The following is a 21,455-nucleotide window of genomic DNA, read 5'->3' on the forward strand; positions in this document are numbered from 1 at the left end:
TCAACACATAAAATTAACCATCACAACTTCTATTCTATTTCAAGATACTTTTAAAACACCCTTCAGGGCTTCCCTGGTGGCGCAGTGGTTGAGAGTCCGCCTGCCGATGCAGGGGACGCGGGTTCGTGCCCTGGTCCGGGAAGATCCCACGTGCCGCGGAGCGGCTGGGCCCGTGAGCCGTGGCCGCTGAGCCTGTGCGTCCGGAGCCTGTGCTCCAGAACGGGAGAGGCCACAGCAGTGAGAGGCCCGCGTACCGCAAAAACAAAAAAAAACACCCTTCAGAAAGTCCAATTGTAGCCCCACCTTTCTTCCACAAACCACTGTCGGCACCAGCAGTGGTCCCAAGCTTCCCCAGGTCACAGTGTAACGCCCAGGACAAGCAGAATCTATGTGCCTGTCTGAGTCTGGGTCCCTTTGGGGAGTTTTCTGGTTAACCTGGAAAGGCCCCTTTGGGATTCATCACACGTGATTTGAAGCTGGCTCTGTCAATGCTCCAATGGTCCTGTCCTCACCAGGGCCCGGGGCAAACTGGGACCCCGCCTTCTGCAAGCAAGTCCGTCTGGGTTAAGGAGGACCAAAGGTTGCATGCTTCACGAGTGGACCTGGCCTTGGCCTCCGTGCCCTCTGTTCAGCCTGTCCTACTTGGCTGACCGAGTGGATATGTACACTTTGCAAAGGTTTGGGATGTTTTCTGTGGCTCTAATCAGGGTGGGTGATTTTAACCATCAAGGCACGTGGCAGCCGTGACGGCATCGGCTACGTGTACAAATGGCACAGGTGCAGTGCGCGGTTATAACCACGTGTCCTGCTCATCTTTCTCACATACTTTCCCATGTCCTACAGAATAAAATAAAGGCGGTGCTTATACACAAAAACACCAAAAAATGACCCACCACGATCATAATAAATATATTTTAACTTCCCAACTGGCACAAAGAAACATTTCCAGCAGCCCAACGTGCACGGTAATGTCAGGGTCTCGTCCACCGTTAGACCCGAGGCTTCGCCCCCTCCCACCAAAGGTCATGGTGGGAGCGGGGCCCTGTATCTCCAGACCCAAAGGGATGATGGGCCTGTAGCAATCTCGGGAAATCCAAAGTTAAGCAAATAAAATAATTATTTGAAAAGGAAAAAAGAAACAATGTAAGGAAAGTTGTCTTTGTTCTAGGAAAAGTCTCTTTTCTTTTCATGGTATAATGACTCATTTATAAAGAGGAAGTGAGTTCTGTTGAAAAATACTTGAAATATTCTCTCAGGGGGAGAAAACAATTCTTCACCAGCATGGCTGGGCCCTGGGTGGGGGGCTTTGCTCTCTGCCTGTCCTGAGCCAGCAGGGATAATTCCTCCTGGGGATCCAGAGCTGAATGCCTGCTGTGAAGGAGAGTGGGGGCTCAGTACCCACCCAAGGGCTCCTGGGAGAAAGCTGGGGGGTGCCCGTCTCGCTAGATTACCCGAGGTCTCTGAGAGAAAGACCCCACCCGCCTTCTGTGAGGTTTTCACCGCGTGGTGGGATGACAAGCATGTCGGGGGCAGTAGGGGATGATGGCTCCCACACCCCTCCCGGGGAGGGGCCTGTCACCCGAGACGGGTGCACAGAGGGTCCCCAAGGGCAGACCACTGGCGCAGCTCAGCAGGTCTCACTTTCAGGGTGGAGAGGCCACCACGGAGCAGACCCACAGAGAAGGGAGGGCGGGACTCGTGGGCAAGTCTGCTCAAGCGGTGTTCCATGGCCCTTCCAAGGGTTCTGCTGCACCCGAGATGAGCACGGCTGCCTGTGGGCCCCGGGCTGCCTGTGCCGGAGGGCCACGCAGCAGGGACCCCGCTCGTCATGTGATGCAACCCTGGGGACTCAAGTCTCGCGGACGTGGCGCCTGGCACCTCGCTGGACTCGGGGAACGTTTCTCGGCTCAGTTTTCGCGGGGGGGTGAAGGCCACGGACAAGGTGCCAGAAACACACAGCGCCCCTCTTGGTGCCCTCCCTGCCCACCTCCTTGGGGCAGCTCCACTGTCCAAGGGAGGCCGGTGCTGTCTGAAGGCAGCTGCCCATCATCCCAGCAAAATGGTCCCTACTTCCAGTGAGGGGGGTCTCCCTCACGACTGAGACAGTGTGAGCCTGAAGGGAAGCACCTGCTGCGCTCCTGGGGCCCAGACGCCGTCACCCACCTCTGGGGGAGAGAAGTGGGGAGACACCGTGGAGGAGGTGGGGTGACCCTCAGGTCTTCCGAAGAGATAATGTTTCGGAACCTGCTCCACCTGGCTCCCCACGTCCCCGCTACAGTCCTGGCTGGGGGCCTGGTGGGTACCACAGCGTGAGTGGGGCGAAGGCTGGCACTGGGAGGTGGTGAAAAGAAGTTTCCAGGCACTGCCGGGGGAGGACCCATGACTTACTGTCCTGGAAGGTGCAGGCAACGTTGGTCCAACACAAGGACGAAGGCCAGACGCACGGGGCTTGGGGGAGGAGACGGCCTTCTCCTCAGGGCTCGGGGGGCTGTGTGTGGCGGGTACAGTGGAGGAGGGCAGGGTCCTGGCAGCAGAAAGGCTGCCGGAAGCAGCGGGGTGGCCGGACCAGGGCTGTGGGCGTGCAGGGCTGGCGAGGGGCCGGGGCTGTGGGCGTGCAGGGCTGGCGAGGGGACGTGCGTGAGAATCGCCAGTCCTGAGAATGTTCCAGGAGCACCGAAGGCCGTGTGTCCGTGTGTGTGCCCGTCTGTGTGTGCGTGTATGTGTGTGTGTGAAAGCCCAAGGCAGGCCTGTTTGAGGGGCTGAAAGAAGCTCAGTGTGGCCCAAACGCACACAGTGGGGTGCCCGTGAGGATGTGGGCTTGTGTGAGTGTGTGCTCTGTGTGTGACGATTGTGAACCTGTGAGACAGCGGGTGTGTGCTTGTGAGCGTGGGGCTGTGCAGGGTGAGGCAAGTGCCTGGAGCCTGGGGAGTGGGAACTGGGACCGGGGCACATGTGCCGCATGGCTCCCGTCCGGGGGTTCGTCCGGAGGTGAGACGCTCAGAGGCACCAGTGCAGAAGTGGGGAGAAGGTCCCCAAAGTGGAAAGGGGGCACCGCTGACCTTGAGCTTGTCCAGAACTTGTGGGGCGGCCCCTGACCTGGGCACAGAGGCTGCCCCGAGCACGGCTCTGTGTAGAAAACCCTCCGCTCTCTTGCACTCTCAGACTTGTTTCCCTGGAGAACCCGAAGCAGCCTGTGTCCCTCCAAGTTTCCAGGGACGCAAATGCACAGGAAATACCTCTTCACGGCGGGGATGTTGCTCCACACATGCACGGCGTTCCGGACGGTACAGCCATGGACGTCCTGGATGGTCACCGGGTCAGTCTGAGGGATAAAAACGTCAACTATGAACTGGGGCACCCACAGTGGGCACCACACCTGAGCCCAGAACAGCGTCCCGGGCCTCCTAGACCGATTATGTCTCCCAGTCGACACTGCTTACATGTCACATCTTTTTTCTCATAAATCACCTTGTAAGGAAAAAAGCCGAGATATTATTTTAGACCTTGTGACTGGTAGGTGATTTTCACTCCCACAGGTCACCTGGCCCAGGGACTCCCCACCTGCTGCGTGGCAGAGACAGATTCCCGTGAAGGTCGAAGAAGTCCTTGCTCTTTGAGCCACGAGATAGGTCACGTCAGGCAGATAAGAGGCTCTGCGGGCAGACAGCAGTGTTTCCTCAAGGGCCGATGCTTCACGAGGCCCACAGGAGCCAAGGGCGTGGCCGGATCCTGGGGCCGCAGTCTCCGTAGAAAGCACCGGAAGGTCAGGGAAGGAGGGGCTGGGGGGGAGTCGTGGCAGGAGGGAGGTCATCCAGTCCCCGACACCCAACCAGGTGGTCTGAACTTCACCTCTCCGGACTTGGAGTGGTGAGGCGTGCAGAAAGGCCCACGTGGACCGTTCCCAAGTCTGACCATCCCTGGACACATCAGTCTCCCCCCGTGTCCAGACACCTGGCCGGGAGGAGAGCTCACACCTGGATGTACCATCCGGCGCCGGGCAGAAAGAGACGGTCCTGTATTGGGCACGTCTAGCTACTGCATGCCATCAGCAGGAACGTGGTTCCACAGCAAGATGGGAGCAGTGACAGGACATGTGGGAAGGTCTCTTCTTTGCCTACTTCTGATTTGGGACCAATTCCGATCTACCCAATGTGCTCACAGAACGATTGAGAGTCAGTATCCTTGCTGTCCTCCAAGTCTGCTGACGGCTGGCACCCAGGTTGGGAGACTGTGTTTCTTGTCTGGACTCGTGGTTACTCTTCATAGATTTTTCAGTAAACAGGTCCCCTTACAAGCCTCATCAGGACTGCTGATATGTGGTGACATGTCAGTATTTAAAAATTCCGGGCTTCCCAAAAAGGAGAAATAACCACGGATGCGGAAGAAAGTCAGAGAATTGTGAGGCCACCTTGCTCAACCCTATGAAAATGATTTTTAAACTCTAATTAAATGGGTGACATTCCGGGAAAACATAGCTTACCAAATAGATCTCAGAAAAGATTGAAAATCTTAACAGATGAGTTCCCACAGAAGAGTTGCTCCCATTTTAAAACAATGGCAACAAGAACCAATCCCAGCAATTGCACAGGAAAAGTCTGTCGAATTTTAAAATATTTTTATGAAGCAAACTTAACACTGACATCCCAACCCAATAAAAATAGCACAAAACAAGACAACCTCACACACCCACCTCTCTCGTGCTTGTCAAAGCAACAAATCCTACGGGAAATGCAGTTCACTAGATTTCAGCAATCTGTCAATATAGCCACACCCCACGACTAATTGGGTATTTTCCAGGAATGCAAAGACGGATCACTATTATGAAACCTATTAGTATATTATATCCTATTAATAGATCTAAAGAAGGAACTTAATTCTCTCCATAGACGTAAAAAAGAACATTTGACAGAATCCAACAATTATTCTTGATAGAATGGCTCAAAAAATAGAAATCAAGGGAAACTTCTGGAAATTTCCTTAACATAGTGAAATTTATCAACCTCAACCTCAAAGCCAGCATCAGCTTAGTAGAGAAACACTGGACACATGTACGTTCAACTCAGGACCCAGGCAGGCATGTCCCATCACTACTGTGGTTCAACGTGAGACAAGAGAGACGTGTCTGAGGTACAAAATTAGAAAGAAAAAACTATCATGACCTGCAGATAATCTGCTCAAATACCCAGAAAGTCTAAGTGAACCAACTATAAACCACTTTCATCCACAAAGTAATCCAAGAAGGCAGCAGAAGCTAAATTAATGTAGAGACGAGATCAATAGTATCTTGAATCAAACCAGTAAGAAAGATACAAAACCAGTAAGATACAAAATGGAAAATCCCAACTGCGTAGGAGGGAAGAAGACAGGACATTTGGGAGCCAAGGCGAGAGAACGCAGAGAGCTGGGGACACCCCGTGGGCAGGTGAGGGGAGCGGCAGCTCGGCCGCCGGCGGGGGTGGTCTGCGCGGACACCCTCCCGGGGCAGTGGCAGCATCCCTGAAAACGGCACATGGACCCCGCGGTCTCACTTCCGGAATCCACCCCGCAGATGTCCCCACTCACGCCCCCTCCTCATAGCATTGTTTGTAAGAGCAAGAGATTGGAAACAGCCCAACTCTCTGTCCCCGGGAACGGGTTAAAGGCATTTTTCACATCCATACAAAATAAAACTGCACAAAACAAAACACGTACGTCAAAACAAAGAGTGAGAAAGGTACTTTTCCAACAGAACGATTTCCAAGGTCACGGTTAAGTGAAAAAAGCCCGACGCAGGGCAGCGGGGCGGGCAGATGTGTAGGTTTGTGAAGATGTCCTGGAGGTGGCCAAGGACCCGAAGACAAGTACAGTGGGGACAGCAGGGGTGGAGAAGCCAGGAGACTTTCACTGCGGGGGGAGCTGCCCTGTGTGTGGGTCTGCTGGGAGGGACGGGCCAGGTCAGCCCTGGACAAACCGGTCACTGAGTCCAAAAGTGGCTGCTCTAATGGTCAGGACTTGGGCCTGAGGACAGAAACAGCAAGTCTGTCGGTGCCCCAGGATGGGTTTGAGTGTGTGTGTGTGTGTAACTGACCAGTGCACTGTGCATTGCGGTGTGCGAGTGTGAGTGTGTGTGCGCCCAGGTGGGGTGGCGGGGAGGAGAAGGACATGACCCGAGGTGGCGGGATCCTAAATCCAGGGCAGTGCAAAGGCACTGTTGGGACCTCAGTGGTGAGACGGCCCTCGTGGGCCCTGTGAACTCTGAAAACCCAGACCTCAGGACTGGGACCTAAGCGGTGCCCCCCAGGGGCCCCAAGTGTCCCTCGGGGAGGCCGCGGCCCACACCCACCTCCAGAAAGCGAGTGGCCACGACGCGGTCGTCCTGGGTCAGCACCAGGTTGTCCATGAACATCCAGAAGAAGGGCTGGGGGCTGCCTGGCCGGGGCCTCGCGTACCGCAGGATGCGGTGGAACTGGAACAGGTACCACGCTGGGGTGGGGAGCGATCAGGGGGGTCTGGGCTCTGCCTGGAGGGACCCGGGACGCAAGGGCGGGGCTCTGGTGGGGCGGGTCGCCTGCTCCCCAGGGCAGTCCTGCTCCCGCAGCTGCAGCCTCCAGGGCACAGGTGCGGGAGGCTGGGCCACGCCCCACAGGGACACACAGCCCTGCGGACAGGGTGGGAGGGGCGCCAGGCCGCCCTGGGGTGACGGACCCACTCGGTTGCGGTGATGGCTCACAGGGTACTCACTTCAAAACCCACCACGCTGTACTCACTGAATACGGACAATTGACCTATGTCTCTGATCCCCCAATAAAGCTGATTGTTTAAGAATGCAGACGGTTTGCAATTCCTGCCCTCCCTGAGGAGAGCTGGGGTGCGTAGGAGGGCGTGGCGGACAAGAGGCTCCGGAGTCTGAGCAGATGGCCAGGCCTCTTACCTGGGGGCTGGCTGCAGGCGTGGCCCAGCGGGGGCGTAGAGCCGTAGGCGAGGTCGAAGGGGCCCCATGCTTCCACCTGCAGGAGAGCGCGTGGCTCAGGAGGGCAGAGAGCTCCCCCGGGGCCGGGCACCTCTCCTCTCTGACCCTGTGATTCAGGCTGACCCTCATGGAAGGGGTCGGGGGGCGGTGAAACCCACCAGGTCAGACCCTCCCCTTGATTCAGGGGGTGCAAGGAGCCCTGCTTTCTCTATCATCTCAGGGAGGCCGGCCCTCAGCAGAGCCCTGGGAACCCGAGCGCGGTGATTCTTTTGTGCCGGGCATGGCCCTTACAGACCCTCCAGGGAGAGCGACACGGGGCCCCCAAGGATTCATGCGGATTCTGTGTGTTGCTGGGAAATACAGGTGGAAGCCCTGATGGGTCACCGGGTAGCAGGTAGCCTTCCCTGGCGAGCGCGAGCCGCCCCTGCTGCACCTCCCCCGCCCCCCAGCCCCGTCCAGGCCCCTACAATCCCACCTGAGCTGAGACGCTGAGGATTCCCTTCCCCCATCAGGGGCCCAGGTGAATGAGGGGCCCAGTTAGAGACTCTAGCCCGTGTCACTCTTCTTGAAAAACAATTGAAAGACCCAAATACTGGATCCCTGGCTTTCTGACAGCAGCCCGTCCAGAGCAGACGTGGCTTCCCTGGACCCTCCCCAAGTCACTTAACAGAAGCCGACACCCGATGTTAGCCTCCGGCCTCACGTGCCCCTGACCCCACGTGCCTTGTCGCAGTCAGCTCTGACCTTGACCCAGGCGCGCTCCTGGTGGCTCCAGCTCCAGTGAAGCCTGCTGACCAGCGCAAGTACAGCAGGGAGTGTGGACAGGGAAGGGGCAAGTGGGCTAGAGGAGGGGAGCGTGGGCTGGGGGCCCGGGACCCGCATCCCAACACTCTACACGAAGGTGGCTGCTGAAATGACCCCAGGAAAGGCTGTGAAGGAAGCAAGGTCCTAGAGGGCACACCCTGCTGTCCCCGAGAACCCGCCAGTGTGCACTTGAAATCCCCCGAAACCCGCGGCCAGGTGTGGCTGTGCAGACGTGGAAGCCGGACACCCCCACCTCTAGGGTGGGCTGCACGGTGGGAAAGCCCATTTTACAGGCCTCGTGAAAAAGGAGTGAAGCCAGGACTGGTCGCTGGGGAACCGAGTGATGATGACACATGTGAGCCACTGTCACCCCTGAGACGCAAAAGCTCATTACGGGAGGGGCTGTCTAGACCCTTGTCTGCGCCAGCGAGAGCCCCTCCATGTCTCATCTGTTCTTGCAGCTCTGCTACTTGGGGAGGGCTCGTGTCACTCTCCAGCCCCGCCTTGACCGTCCTGCCCTGGCAGGGAGGACCCCGCCCTGGGGGGCCTGGGACGAGTGTGCGGGTGGGCGCAGGCTCCAGAAATGCTTCCTGGTGGGACGTCCGAAGGGGCCGGAGGGGCAAGAAGAGAGCTGTCCTGGGCTTCGGGGCAGGGCAGACCCCAGGGGGACGGAGGAGGGGGGCGTCTCCAGTCTCAGCCAGGGAGGAGGGCTGGCCCCTGGGACACGGCCCCCCGGCCAGACGGGGAGCAGAGCTGAGAGGCCCTGCCGGCACCCGGGGGGTGAACTGGGTCCCCCCACATTGGCTGCTTCCTTGCTGCCACCTTCTGTGGCCAGTGTTCCGGCCCCTCTGACCCCGTGCCCGTGGTTGTCGGGCTCTGGGGATGACGGGCTTTAATTCTCCTGTGAGAGGCTGTGTGGGCGAGCGGCTGACGGACCAGGTCTTCCTTCCCTGAGGCCACACAGGTGGCGGCCCGGCCCTTTCCCATCCGCGGCGGCTCGCGGCCCAGCTGCTGAGTCATTTTTAGGCCCTTCCTCCAAGGCCGCCGTCCAGGACAGCAGGAAATAGCCTTCGAGGGAGCCAGACGTTTCATGACAGCGCTCGGAGAATGTTTTCAAGCAGTCAGTGGTGGTTGTGTTCAAGACTCAGCACTCTATCTTAGGAGCCCCGCCCTAGGCGGCACCATCACAGGTGGTGGGATAGGCCCCTTGGGTTTCAACAAACCAGGCGGGAGCTTTGGCCAACGGTTCTCCTCTGGGTGGTGGGCAGCGGGTGGCTACGGACATGACTCTCTCAGCTCTCCCACCGTGGGGGGCCGACACCCCCCCAGGTGGGCCCTGCTGGGGACAGAGCATCCGGGCTGCGCCTCCCCCACCCCGTCCAGTCCCCCTTCCCCGACGCACCCCCTCCCCCCGGTCTGCTCTCACCCCTTGGTGCCTGGAGGAGCACAGCAGTACTTACGTCCCTCCTCACTACGTTGGTGACATCATCCAAATGCTTCAGTTTCCCCGGCTCAGAACCACGTTCCAAAAAGCCCAAACTCATCAGCTCTGGGTGGGGAGCAAAGGGGACACACAGGGCTGACGCTGGTTTTGACCCCATGTGGAACTAAAGGGCTGCCGTTAGCGAGCAGACTTTATCTTTTCAACCGCATGACGGGGGGAGCCAGCAAACTCCACTGAGAACTGATTTCAGAGAGTCAAGCAGTTTGTCGCAAAGCCAGGCCCTCCTGGCTGCAGGGTCACTCTCTGGGTTAGGAATCCACTGGGTGGTGGCCGTCCACGCTAATGTCACCTGGTCAGGCTGTGTGACACGGCATGGACAACTAGCCCAGAAAGAATCTTAACAAATTGAACTAAGGATGCATCGTCCGGGCAGGGACTTGAAGGCTGGGTGGCCACAGGCTTCCTTCAGGGGAAAGCTGTGCCCACTCTGTGCGTCTCAGCCCCCAGGTCCCTAACACGGGTGTGCATGAGGCCGCTGTGACCACACTACACAAGACACAGGGCGTAGTGCCAGAAGTGGGGTGGACGCCCCCCCCCATTCCATTTGGCCAGAGACAAGGAGTATTTTCATGGATTCTTCTTACATCTGCCGGGCCCAGGAGAATCCATAGGATTTCCAAAGGGACCAGCAGGTGGGGTCTGCTCAGGGTACAGAGGGGCAGGACACCCAGGCAAGGCTGGGATGCAGCACGTGACCAGCCTGCGCAGCCTGGGAGATTTGGGTAGAGACGGAGGGTACAGGGAGCCCTGCGAGGGGTGGGGCAGCCCTATAAGGTGGCCAGGTATGTGGAGGTGTCTGAGGTTTGGTGGCCGTGGGCAGGGCTGTCCTAGGCAGAGAGCCTGGGCCCCATGGCCCTCACTACAGCGTCTCACACCCACCGTCTTGCTACGTGAATTTTCTTTCCGAGGCGTCCCTGCTGAAGGAAGGAGCCCCAGGTGCTCTTGCGACCCTCCCCTCCTGAAAACGACCCTCAGGTCCCCAGCCTCAAACATGTAGCAAGCGCATCATAGGGGACATTTCGACCCCGCCCGTCGCCCACTCCCCCGGTCCCCCATGGGTCTTGCTCCAGGCAGACCCATCTTCCATTGTCAGTCCTCAGACATCACTGCACCCACCTTTCTTGATGTCCCCAAAAAGGGACAGCACCCGGATGGGCTCTCTCTTCCACATGGGCACAGTTTTGTACATCTCAAGGGGACTCTCCTATTTATTTTTTTTTAAAAAAAGGATGTTCTGATGACTGCTTGGTTGTACAGCCCATGAGTGACAAGAAAAATTCTTTCTGGCTCTGCAGAAGCTTTTCCCCTGATGAATGAGGACACACCTGCCGAGGCGGCTGGCCCCACCCTGACTGCACTGACCCCCGGGCCTCCGTGAGACCCCACCCATTGCCCAGGACGAGGGCTTCTGTCCTCCACACCATCCCCCAGCCTGGGCCGCCTCTAGCAAAGGAAAGGCAGGTGCGAGGGCATTATCCTGGCTGTGAAGGAAGATAATTCTATCCCGAGAGAAACCACTTCCCTTGTGTTTCTTGGGAAGAGTCTCAAACCTGGGGGATTCTGAATACCCACGGCCATGGGATTCACCCGACCCCTCTCCGTCCCCTCTGCGGGCTCTGAACGTGGGCCTCAAGCCACACAGCACCCCTGAAGGCTACCAGTGTCAGGCATCTCCCAGGCCAGGCCTGAGCCAGCCCCTGAGTCCTGCCATGAAGGAGCCAGGAAGGCCTAGGGTAACACCCGCCCACCCCGCGGGGCACCCGGTGGCAGAGACCCGATGGATCTATTCATGAAACAAGCACCCCAGCGCCACCTGACCCCCAGGAGGTTGCACTTGGGAGTGCCTGGCCTCCCACGAACTGCGGATGGGATTCCAGGCCTAGGCAGGGGCACTGCCTGGGGGGGGGAGGGGGCTCCCAGGAGACCCTGAGCCCCAGGGGGGAGGGTCTGCCCAGGGCTGGAGCAGGTGGGCACCCAACGCAGGCAGCCAGTGAAGCGGCGGGCGAGTGTAAGGGAGGGCAGGCTGCCTGGAGGAGGAGGAGGCGTGGGGAGGTGAGAAGGGCGGGGCGGATCCCGCGCAGGCACAGCCCTGAGGGACACTTGCGGACACACGTCCTGGTCCCCCGCGGCCGCCGCAGGAGCAGTGCCTCCTTCCCGCTCTGTTCTGGCTGTAGTGGCAGTAATACCAGCTGTGAGCATCAGCCCCTTCTCCCTTCAATGAGAAGCTCGTCCTGCAGTCTGCCAGCACGGGGCCCTTCTGCACTGAGAGGGAGCGTTTCTGCCGCTCACCGGACCGCGAGAAGGCTCTACGGGGAGTGCAGGCACCTTGCTCCGAAAAGCACCATAAAGGCACCCACCTGCTCCCATCTGGCTTCAGGGAGCACTGGGTGGTGGGGCTACCATGCAATGCCGTGTGTGGCGACTCTCCAGAACCAGCCTGGCCATGCGCCACAGCAGAGAGAGCCCGAGACCCCAGCCCTCCCCATCACGTGGCCACCCTCCCTCTGTGCGTCTCTGTCCCCTTCCTTCCTGTTAGATGACACCAATCATTGCATTTCATGTCACCCTAATCCAGGATGACCTTACCTTGAGATTCTTAACTAAATTACGTCTGCAGAGACCCCATTTCCAAAATAGGCCATGTTCACAGGCAACAGGGGTTAGGACGTGGATGTGTCTTTGGGGGACAGAGCTCAACCCACCATGATGAGCCCAAACTCCGGCCTAGCTCCCAGATCCCGACCTTGATCCTGGAGAGGACCCATGTCTGTGCCAGCTGTCCGGGCTGGACCAGGAGAGCCTGCCCGGGCGTTTACTCCCACTTGCTGGACTTAGAGGCACACCTCTGCTGGGCCCCTCTCCTACGTCCTACAAATGCCTCATTCCCAGGCTTGGAAGAAACAAAACTTCCATGCAAAAGTGATTTGTAGAGGGACTTCCCTGCTGGCACAGTGGTTAGGAATCTGCCTGCCAATGCAGGGAGCACGGGTTCGAGCCCTGGTCTGGGAAGATCCCACGTGCTGCAGAGCAAATAAGCCCGTGCGCCACAACTACTGAGCCTGCGCTCTAGAGCCCGCGAGTCACAACTACTGAAGTCCATGTGCCACAACTACTGAAGCCCGTGCGCCTAGAGCCCGTGCTCCGCAACAAGGGAAGCCACCACAATGAGAAGCCCACGCACCGCAACGAAGACCCAACGCAGCCAAAAATCAATAAATTAATTTTAAAAAAAGAAAAAAGTTAAAAATAATAAAGTGACTTGTAGAAGACAGAGCATCTAGCGGACAAAGAGGGGATGAGAAAAGCGCATTTGCTTAAAAGCCCTTAACATCATTGTGTAAGAGGGAGCGGACGGGCATTTTGCAGCCCGTCACCAGAGGAAAGGAACCAAGTTAGGGCCGCCGAGCACCCGCACCCGCTGTGTCCTCACCGCCTCCCGGTCGCAGAAGGCCTTCAGCCACCCCCGCCACTTCTTCCTCCTCTGCAGCAGCCCACTGCGGGGGAAGGGCAGGCACAGGAAGCAGACCCAGTTACTCATGGCCTGCACTTTCGCCGAGGTCCCGGGGCCCACCAGGCTGTCGATGCACTCGAAACAGTAGCACCTGGAGTCAAACAGAGAACCACAGCGACAGGCCTGCCACTGCCTTGGCCGCCAGGTGAAACCCCGGTGGTCCCGCAGGCAGAGGCGAGCCTGCTCCTTGCTCCGGAGAGAGGGGTGGAGGCCACACGGGGGCTCAGGTGAGAAGACGGAGCTGGCAGGGGCGGGAGGTGGGGCTGCGGCCCGGGGAAGGGGGACGGGTCCCTCTTGGGGACCCAGAGCGACGGGAACCCAGCCATCTGCAGAAGACAGCAGCGGGTCTGTGGGTAGTGACAGATTTCACAGAGTCCCCTAAGCCAGCTGGCTCCCTCCTCCAAACTCCAGATCCTGAGAAACCAGGCAAGATCTCTGCAGGAGCGCCCACCGCGGGGTCGGGGCAGGGCTGCAGACTTGGGGCGACGCAGCAGTAAATACCGGGACGCCCGGAACGACTGAGGGGAGGGGACCACGGGTAACGCTTAGGCTGGTATGTAGCAGGGAATGAATACGCCTCGCCTGATCCCAGCCGCGTGGGTTTCCTGTCGCTGCCCTACTTAACCACGGAGGGAGCAGCTATGTCTTGGCGCTAAAAACAGAAAGAAAAATCACAAGCACAGATCTTCTGACACACCCTTCCCCTAGGTCACGGCTATACACCAAATGAAACATCTGAGATGGAAATGGAAAGCTTTGGAGAAGGTCATACTTTCGGGAGGTGAACCCCTTTGGACTCTGGGATGCGGAGCTGAGAAGGATGGGAGTTTCCCAGGCTTGTGGGCAGAGGTCCTTCACCCCTTGCCCGGACCCCCGGGGCCCCTGGCCTCACCGCGTGCAGTCGGGGTTCTCGCAGATAAGCAGCGTCTCTCCTGCACAACATATGGAGCAGTGGGACAGGTACCCGTCCTCGTCGTACAAGAAGAGGCACTCCAGGAACTTGTCCTTGGTGAGGGCAAAGCCAGGCTGCCTCCTCTGTTCCAAGGCCTCCACGGAGCCGCCGCACGCCTCCCTGCTTACCTTGCACGGAGTGCACATCCCTCCCTCAAACAAAGGGTGCCGCGTGTGCACCTGGAAACTTCCGCAGCAGATACACATGTCTGAGGCGAAAACCCACAGGGCAACGTGTCACGATGCCGGCAGGCACAGCAACAGACTTAGGAACAAGTCCTGTACACTGAAAACCACAAACTAGTCCTCAAAGCAATCAATGATCAAACAGATGGGAGGGCATCCCATGTTCATAGATCAGAAGACTAAACAGTGTTAAAATGGAGAGCCTCCCCAAATCTGGTTTTGAGAAACCAGATCCTGCTCAAAATCCCAGCTGGTCTTTTCCTTTCTTTCTTTCCTTTTTTTTAGAAATTGCTAAGATGATCCTAAAATTCATATGTAAATGCAGGGGATCCAGAATGGGCAAACCCAAAGAGAAAGAAAGTAGATTCGTGGTTGCCTAGGGTTGAAAGAGGGGAGGCAGAGGGATGAGGAATGAGGACGGACTGTTGATGGGTACCAGTTTCTTTTGCGGATGACGAAAATGCCCTAAAATTAGATTGTAGCGATGGGTACACATATCTGTGATTACGCTAAAATACAATGAAGTGTACGCTTCAAATGAAGTGTCAGGGTCCTTGGGGCAGGTGGAGGGGACACGAGCTGGGCACCATACACTGCCCTCTGCCATGGACGGACAATGAGTGAGGTGGCAAGTCTTTCCTCAGCTGGCTGACGTCCCTTCACCTGGGCAGGTGTGCGATGCTCACCTTCTATGTCTCGCTGGTTAACCTTGACTTCATATGCAATAAGATCTGGAAAAGAAAATAAGTAGCCCCTTCCTCTGCCTGTCTCCTAATTTAGACACCTCAAGAGATGAGCCTCACAAGTCCTTGGTGAAGGACTTCTGACGTCACAGGAACCAGAGGATCAGCCCCCCCGCCACGCCCTGTCCCCTCCGCCTTTCATGGCGACATGTTAAACATCTCAGCTGGTGGGGTGGGGTGGGGGAGGCTTTGAGTGGGGCCCTTCTGCTCCTGAGTGACGTGGGAGTATTCCAGAAGCCGGGAACTCTAAACTCTGCCCAGGCCCGGGGTCAGCATCCCAAGTGATGGAGCCAGTACCCGAATGAGCCCTCACCTCTGTGGAGCCTGGGTGACGGTGGGGATGACTGTTCGCTGGAGCCCACCGGGACGATGTCCGTGCTGTGCTCTGCTTCCGGGTCCAGGACTGCAGCAGTGGCCGTGGGGACACCAAACCAGGAGACAGGACGCGCACCAGACAGGGAGAAAGTGTCCCATCAGCCTCCGTCTTGGAGCCCCAGACCCCCAGCACGGGGACTGAGCAGACCACCCAGCCCGGCCCCTACCCACCTCCCACCATGACACTCACCCCTCTTGACCCCCAGGGTCAAAGGGTAGGAAGACCAGTGGGGAGTGCCAACCTCGAGAGGGGGCTCGGTGGGCGCAGTCAGGTGGGCAGCTTCTCCCCACAAATGGGAGGGCAGGGGGCCTGGAAGGGCCCAGGGTCCACCACGGTCCCTCCCTCCTTCTGTGTCCTCCCTAGCTGTGCACCCCTCAGCCACCCCCATGCTCCTGCCGCCCCACTGTCCCCCAGCCTGTGGTCTCTCCCACCCGACCCTCAAAGGCAAGGGGTCTATGGAGAAGGAGAAAGGGCCTCACTGATTTCACAGGGCTGGGGACACGGCTCCCCTTCCAGCAGCGGGACTGGGTCAGGGTCCGAGCCATCCAGGGTTTCCAGGCTCAGGGTTCCCGGGGAGGAGAGGGCCATGGAACCTGGGAAGGGGCCTTCCAGAAACCAGCAGGAACCGGGGGTGCTGGGCCCGCTGGGCGAAGGGGGTGCGAAGGGTGACGTGACGTGCGGGGGCGGGGGAGTGGGGAGGGGCGGGGGAGCCCTCAGTGCCACTGGGTGTTGGCTGGAAGGGTGGGGGGGCTCGCCCCTGTTGGGTGGGGTTAGGGCGTCTGGGGAGGTGGGGAGGGTGAGGGGGGCTCAGTAATGGGGCGCTGAGTGTGGGATGGGGGGTGGGGGGCTTAGGGGCGGGGCTGTGGTCTTGGGGGAGGGGCAGGAGGGCAGGTGTGGGCAGAGGGAGGTCAGTGGGCTTAGGGAGATCAAGGGTGGGGGTGAAGGTGCTGGGTGAGGGTTGGGGGGGAGTTTACTGCGGTGGGAGGGGCCCAGGGGCAGTGTGGGGGAGGGGCTCAGCTGGGGCCTGGAGGGGGCATAACTCCCCCACCTCTGCTGGGGTGTGGGCTGGGCCTCCTGACTTTCCCAGAAAAAGCTGAGCACGAGGCGGGGGGGGGGGGGGTAACTTTGCAGTGAGAAACCTGACAAACACAGCTCTGCCAGGTGGTCAAGGTCGACGTCAAGAGTGTAGTGGACAGTACTGCCCTGGAGGCACTGAGGTGAGGATGGCCCATCACCTCTGTGGGCTCCCTCCCCACGCATGACCCTGCCTCCACGCGTGAGAAAAATACCAGAAAATTCCAGGGGAGGAACAGCGTACAAAATACCTGCCCAGGACTCTTCAAAACTGTCACGCTCAACAAAAGCAGAGAAAATCTGAAAAACCGTCACAGCCAAGAAGAGCATAAGGAGACGTGATGACTAAATGGGACAGAGAAAGGACATTAGGGGAAAACCAAGGGCATCTAGTAGACTGTGGCTTATCGGTGTAGTGAATGTTGTATCAGTGTTGGTTCGTTAATTGTATCACACTAATGCAAGATGTTAATGATAGGGGAGACTGGCTGGGGTTTGGGGGAGTTCTGTCCTAGCTTCACAAATGTTCCGTAGATACAAACTATTCTAAAATAGTTTCTGTTTTTAACAACACAGTATTATTGACTATAGTCACCATGCCGGTATACTACATCCCTATCTATGGGAATTTATTTATAACTGGAAATTTGTATCTTTTGACCCTCTTCACCCATTCGCCCATCCCTCAGTCCTCACCTCTGGCAGCCACCTTCTCTGTTTCTATGATTTTTAAAAAATATTTATTTATTTATTTGGCTGCACCGGGTCTTAGTTGTGGCATGCGGGATCTTTAGTTGCAGTGGGATCTAGTTCCCTGACCAGGAATCGAACCTGGGCCCCCTGCATTGGGAGCGCAGAGTTGTAACCACTGGACCACTAGGGAAGTCCCAGGTGTTTTTTTTTTTTTTTTAATTCCACATGTAAGTGAGATCATAGGGTATTTGTCTTTCTCTGTCTGACTTGTTTCACTTAGCATAATGCCCTCAAGGTCGATCCATGTTGTCACAAATGGCAAAATTTCATTCTTTTTTACGGCTGAGTAATATTCCATTGTATACATACACCATATTTTCTTTATCCATTCATCCATTCATGGGCACTTAGGGTGTTTCCGTGTCTTGAATACTGTCAATAATGCCGAACGTGGGGGTGCAGATATCTTCTCAAATTAGTGTTTCCTTGTTTTAGGATGAATCTCCAGAAATAGAATTGCTGGATCGTATGGTAGTTCTATTTTTTTCTTTTTTGAGGAACCTCCATACTGTTTCCCGTGGTGGCTGCACCAGTTTACATTCTCACAACCGTGCACGAGGGTCCCCTTTTCTCCACACCCTCCCCAGCACTTGTTATTTCTTGTCTTTCTGATACTAGCCACTCTAACAGGTGTGAGGTGGTAACTCACTGTGGTCTTGATTTGCAGTTCCCTAATGATTAGTGATATTGAGAACATTTTCATGTACCTGGTGGCCATCTGTATGTCTTCTTTGGAAAAACATCTATCCAGATTCCTTGCCTAGATTTTATATCAAATTGTTTGTTGTTTTGCTATTGAGCTATATGAACTCTTTATATATTTTGGATATTAACCCCTTATTAGATATATGATTTTCAAATATTTTCTCCCATTCAGTACATTGCATTTTCATTTTGTTGATGGCTTCCTTAGTAGTGCAGAAGAATTTTTAGTATGATTGTAGTCTCATTTGTTTATTTTTGCTTTTGTTGCCTTCGCTTTTGGTGTCAAATCCAAAAAACCATTGCCAAGACCAACGTCAAGGAGTTTACCACCTATGTTCTCTTCTAGGAGTTTGTGGTTTCAGGTCTTATGTTCAAGTCTCAAATCCATTTTGAGTTAATTTTTGTGTGTGGTGTAAGACAGTGGTCCAGTTTCATTCTTTGGCATGTAGCTGTCCAGTGTTCCCCAACACCATTAATCAAAGAGACTGTCCTTTCCCCATTGTATATTGGCTCCTTTGTCATAAATTAATTATCCATATATACATGGGTTTACTTCTGTGCTTTCTATTCTGTTCCATTGATCTATGTGTCTGTTTTTGTGCCAGTACCATACTGTTTTCATTACAGTAGCTCTGTAACATAGTTTGAAATCAGGGTGTGTGACACCTCTAGCTTTGTTCTTCTTTCTCAAGATTGCTTTGGCAATTCATGGTCTTTGTGGTTCCACACAAATTTTTGGATTGTTTTTCCTATTCCTGTGAAACCTGCCATTGGAATTTTGATAGGGGTTTCATCAAATCTGTAGATTGCCTTGGCTAATACGGTTATTTTAACAATATTAATTCTTTCAATCCATGAGCATATCTTTCTAAATATTTTAGAATATTTATTTACAAGAGTTTATTAAAACTTTTTTTAGTGGAGGGAAGACAGTACTGATGACGACAATGAAATCATTTTCCCCATGTTTGAGTACGTTGTCTTGATTGCCTTCTCCTCCTTTTACTTAGTTTAGCTTTGTTTTTTAACTAGGACACCAGATTAAAAATTATTATAAGGACCAGGAGTGACGGGGGTGCAGGCCTCTCTGTCACCTGACCACACCACCCAACTCCCATGTCACACCCCTGCTCCCCACTCTGCCCTGTCCATGTTGTTCCTGTAACGGAAGGGGAATGTGGGGATTCCAGGGGCCCATTCCAGCTCCATGGAAGGGACTGTCTTCTCGTTGTTGGACCTGAACAGCAGGGAAGGAGTCCTGGGGGCAAGATCACCTGGCCTGGTGACGTGGAGCAGAGGATCCTGGAAGGTTCCACCTAGGGTACATGGACAAGTACGGGAGTGGGGGGAACCCAGGACACTCCCGGGCAGGTGCCTTCCTGTCAGGGTCTCGGGTCACCGTATGCCCTGCTGCAGCTTGGCAGAGACCAGCACTGTCTGGGGGGGGTGGGGGGGCCCTAGTGGTTTGGAAACAGGCCTCAGAGGAGCTGGCCTCTTGGTGACCAGCTCAGTCTCTGAGGCCACCACCAGCATCAGAGTCTGACATGTCAGGACCCTCTGCCGGCCAAGGGTACCCCTGTCCTCATTCATGGACACCCCAGGAAACCCGAAAATCACATGCATGGGAGCAAAGGGCGGGACACAAAGCAGGCCTCCATCTCCACGGGGACCACCCGCCAGCTCCACCTCCCCCTATGGCCCCGCACCCAGCAGTGGTCACGCTCTGCGAGGGGCAGTTCTGAAGCTTGCTGGGTGAACCCCAGTCCCTCCCAGCCCAGCCCAGTCTGCCTGAGAGCCCTGCTTTCCCTGGCCGGGACTTCGGCAGGGCTGGCGCGGGCCCAGTGAGGACCTGCTGACACCCCTGCGTGAGCCTCGGTGGGCCTGTGGTTAGGTTCCGCCTGGCCTGGCGGTCACCCTCTGGGTGCTGGACTGACAGGGTGACCCACGGCTTGATCTCAGCTCAGTTCAGAGGCTTTTGGGCCCAAAGGCATCCTGAGCGGCCCCTGACTCCTGTCGGGCTCGGCCCCTCACCCGAGGCTGTACGGCCTAGGAGGAGCCTGTCCTGGTGCCGGGGCACCGACCAGCGGCCGCTCCCCTCCTACACTGCTTGGTCCTCATGCCGTCCTTCTGCGTTGCTGCACAGCCCCAGAGTAGCAGGGGGTCTCGCAGGCATCTGGAGAGGCATCTGGGGGCACATGAAGCAGACGGGGGGCCTGGCAGCGGGTGGAGCCGTGCCTCTCTGGGAGCGTACACTGGTGGGGGGGGCGATGGGACCACTGTCCAGAAGCTGCATGAGGGAAGCCACAGGAGCATGAGGGCCATCAGGGACTGGGGTTCAGACCTTTTCCTTTGCCTGCAGGTGTCAGGCCTCGGCTCCTGCCTGCTTGTAGGTCATTCAGGCGGAGGCGCTGCAGAGACCCCCCATCTCCTGGGCTGTGGGCCAGGGCGTGGGATGAAGTGGGGGGTGCAAAGCCCAGCGCCCCCACTAAGCGGGCTCGCGACTCCAGACCTTCATGCTTTCACTGCACGGTAAGCTCCCAGGGAGACAGGATCCTGGGGAGACCGGCTGGGCTCAGTCATCCTGCGTGTCTCGAGCTGATTCCCACACTGGTGCTTCAGGCATACAACTCCACATGCAGTGTCTATAAATGTTCCATAAAGGGAAGAGTCTCTGTTGAAATAGGGCTGGGGGAAGTGGAATGTTAAGTGGGTGCGTTTCCTGCGGGACTTATCAGAGCCTTTATGATGGAAGGCTCAGTGATGGAAGTTGTGAACCTCCAAGCAGGGGATGGTATACAGCCTGGCCCCGACCGATCTGACCAGGGCATCCTGTTCCCAAGGCTGCCCATGACCATGCTGCTGGAGGGTGGGAGAAGCTGCCGGCTGTCGGCCCAAGGCTGGGCACATCGGCAGGTGGGCTGGTTAGGCCTCAGCACTGACGACCCAGGGCCCAGGGCTGCAGCAGCAGAGGCTGGTGTCCTGTCCCCTCGTCCTGACCCTCATGGTTCCGGCCCCCGTGGGGCAGACTGATGGCCAGTGCCCTTTTCTATCTAGAATGTGCAGCCAGGGCAGGGGAAGGGAACACAGGGACCCGCCCACGTTTCAGTTACCAAAGCAGGTCACATGACCCACCTCACGCTAGTGGGAAGCGAGTGGTGGTGTTTTGTGATGCTCTTGGGGGAATGGATGGATGGATGAGTGAACATTCATTCTTCTCCCCAAGACAAAGTGCAGTGGGGGTAAAAGAGGAATTCGCCCTTGTGTTGGCCTGACCACAAGGTGACCCACTGGCCCTCAAGCTCTGGTCTGACCCTCCGCCCAGCCTGCCGCCGTCTTGACCACTAACGATGCTTTACATATGCAGAGAGAGAGAAAGCAGCCACTGACAGCTCAGAAGGGCCTGGCCTCGCAGCCAGGTGTCCGGGTGGTCCCAGTGGATGCCAGCGACCTCACAGGGCACAGCCTCAGACAGGCCACTCTGTGCAGTGATGAGGGGAGTGGAAAAGACAAGACCCCTTCCCAGTCTGTCTGAGCACAAAAGCCAGGGCCTCCGCCACCCACAAAAGCGACCAGACATCCCCCTCTCCTGGCTAAGACGGTGACTGCACATCTTCCCAACGGCCTGACGAGAGGCCTTAGGGCGCCAGGTCCCTGCACCTCCCCTTCCCAACAGCACCCCATCCAGAGCTGCCGTGGGGGAGCCTTGGGTGCAGGGCTGCAGTCTGGGACCCCCGTTCATGGTGATGTCATTGCACTGATGTCCCTGAGAACATGGCGATGACGCACCAGCTTACTGGATTTAACCTGCCCTTCCTCCAAGCCCACATATGCCAAGGGAGTCCCCTTATAGTACATTTATAAACACTCAGTGGAAAACACCATTTTTATTATCTGTGCAC

The 21,455-nt window shown here is 56.7% G+C and overlaps 1 protein-coding gene across 1 annotated transcript; it reads right to left on the reverse strand.

The window, feature by feature from the left end:
- Positions 1-917: 917 nt before the first annotated feature.
- On the reverse strand, positions 918-19,146 carry DNMT3L (DNA methyltransferase 3 like). The gene is made up of 14 exons (XM_032629462.1): positions 18,956-19,146; positions 18,695-18,793; positions 15,504-15,667; positions 14,962-15,051; positions 14,592-14,636; positions 13,849-13,928; positions 13,661-13,773; positions 12,688-12,859; positions 10,374-10,461; positions 9,214-9,302; positions 6,911-6,986; positions 6,323-6,462; positions 3,237-3,322; positions 918-1,371 (listed from the first exon to the last, which is right to left on the reverse strand). The coding sequence occupies exons 1-14, from the start codon at positions 19,144-19,146 to the stop codon at positions 1,206-1,208; spliced, it is 1,599 nt and encodes a 532-aa protein (XP_032485353.1). The 3' UTR covers positions 918-1,205.
- Between the last annotated feature and the right edge of the window lie 2,309 nt (positions 19,147-21,455).

The sequence above is a fragment of the Phocoena sinus genome, chromosome 4, assembly GCF_008692025.1.
Source record: "Phocoena sinus isolate mPhoSin1 chromosome 4, mPhoSin1.pri, whole genome shotgun sequence".
Lineage (NCBI taxonomy): Eukaryota > Metazoa > Chordata > Mammalia > Artiodactyla > Phocoenidae > Phocoena > Phocoena sinus.

Bases quoted from the DNA above. Each gene is read 5' to 3' on its own strand.
- DNMT3L (XM_032629462.1), bottom strand. From the start codon at position 19,146: ATGAATGAGGACAGGGGTACCCTTGGCCGGCAGAGGGTCCTGACATGT. The intron at 18,794-18,955 runs GTGACCCGAGAC...CCTGCTGTTCAG, and splicing joins AAGCTGCAGCAGGGCATACG to GTCCAACAACGAGAAGACAG. The intron at 6,987-9,213 runs GTAAGTACTGCT...GCTCTCCTGCAG, and splicing joins CCAACGTAGTGAGGAGGGAC to GTGGAAGCATGGGGCCCCTT.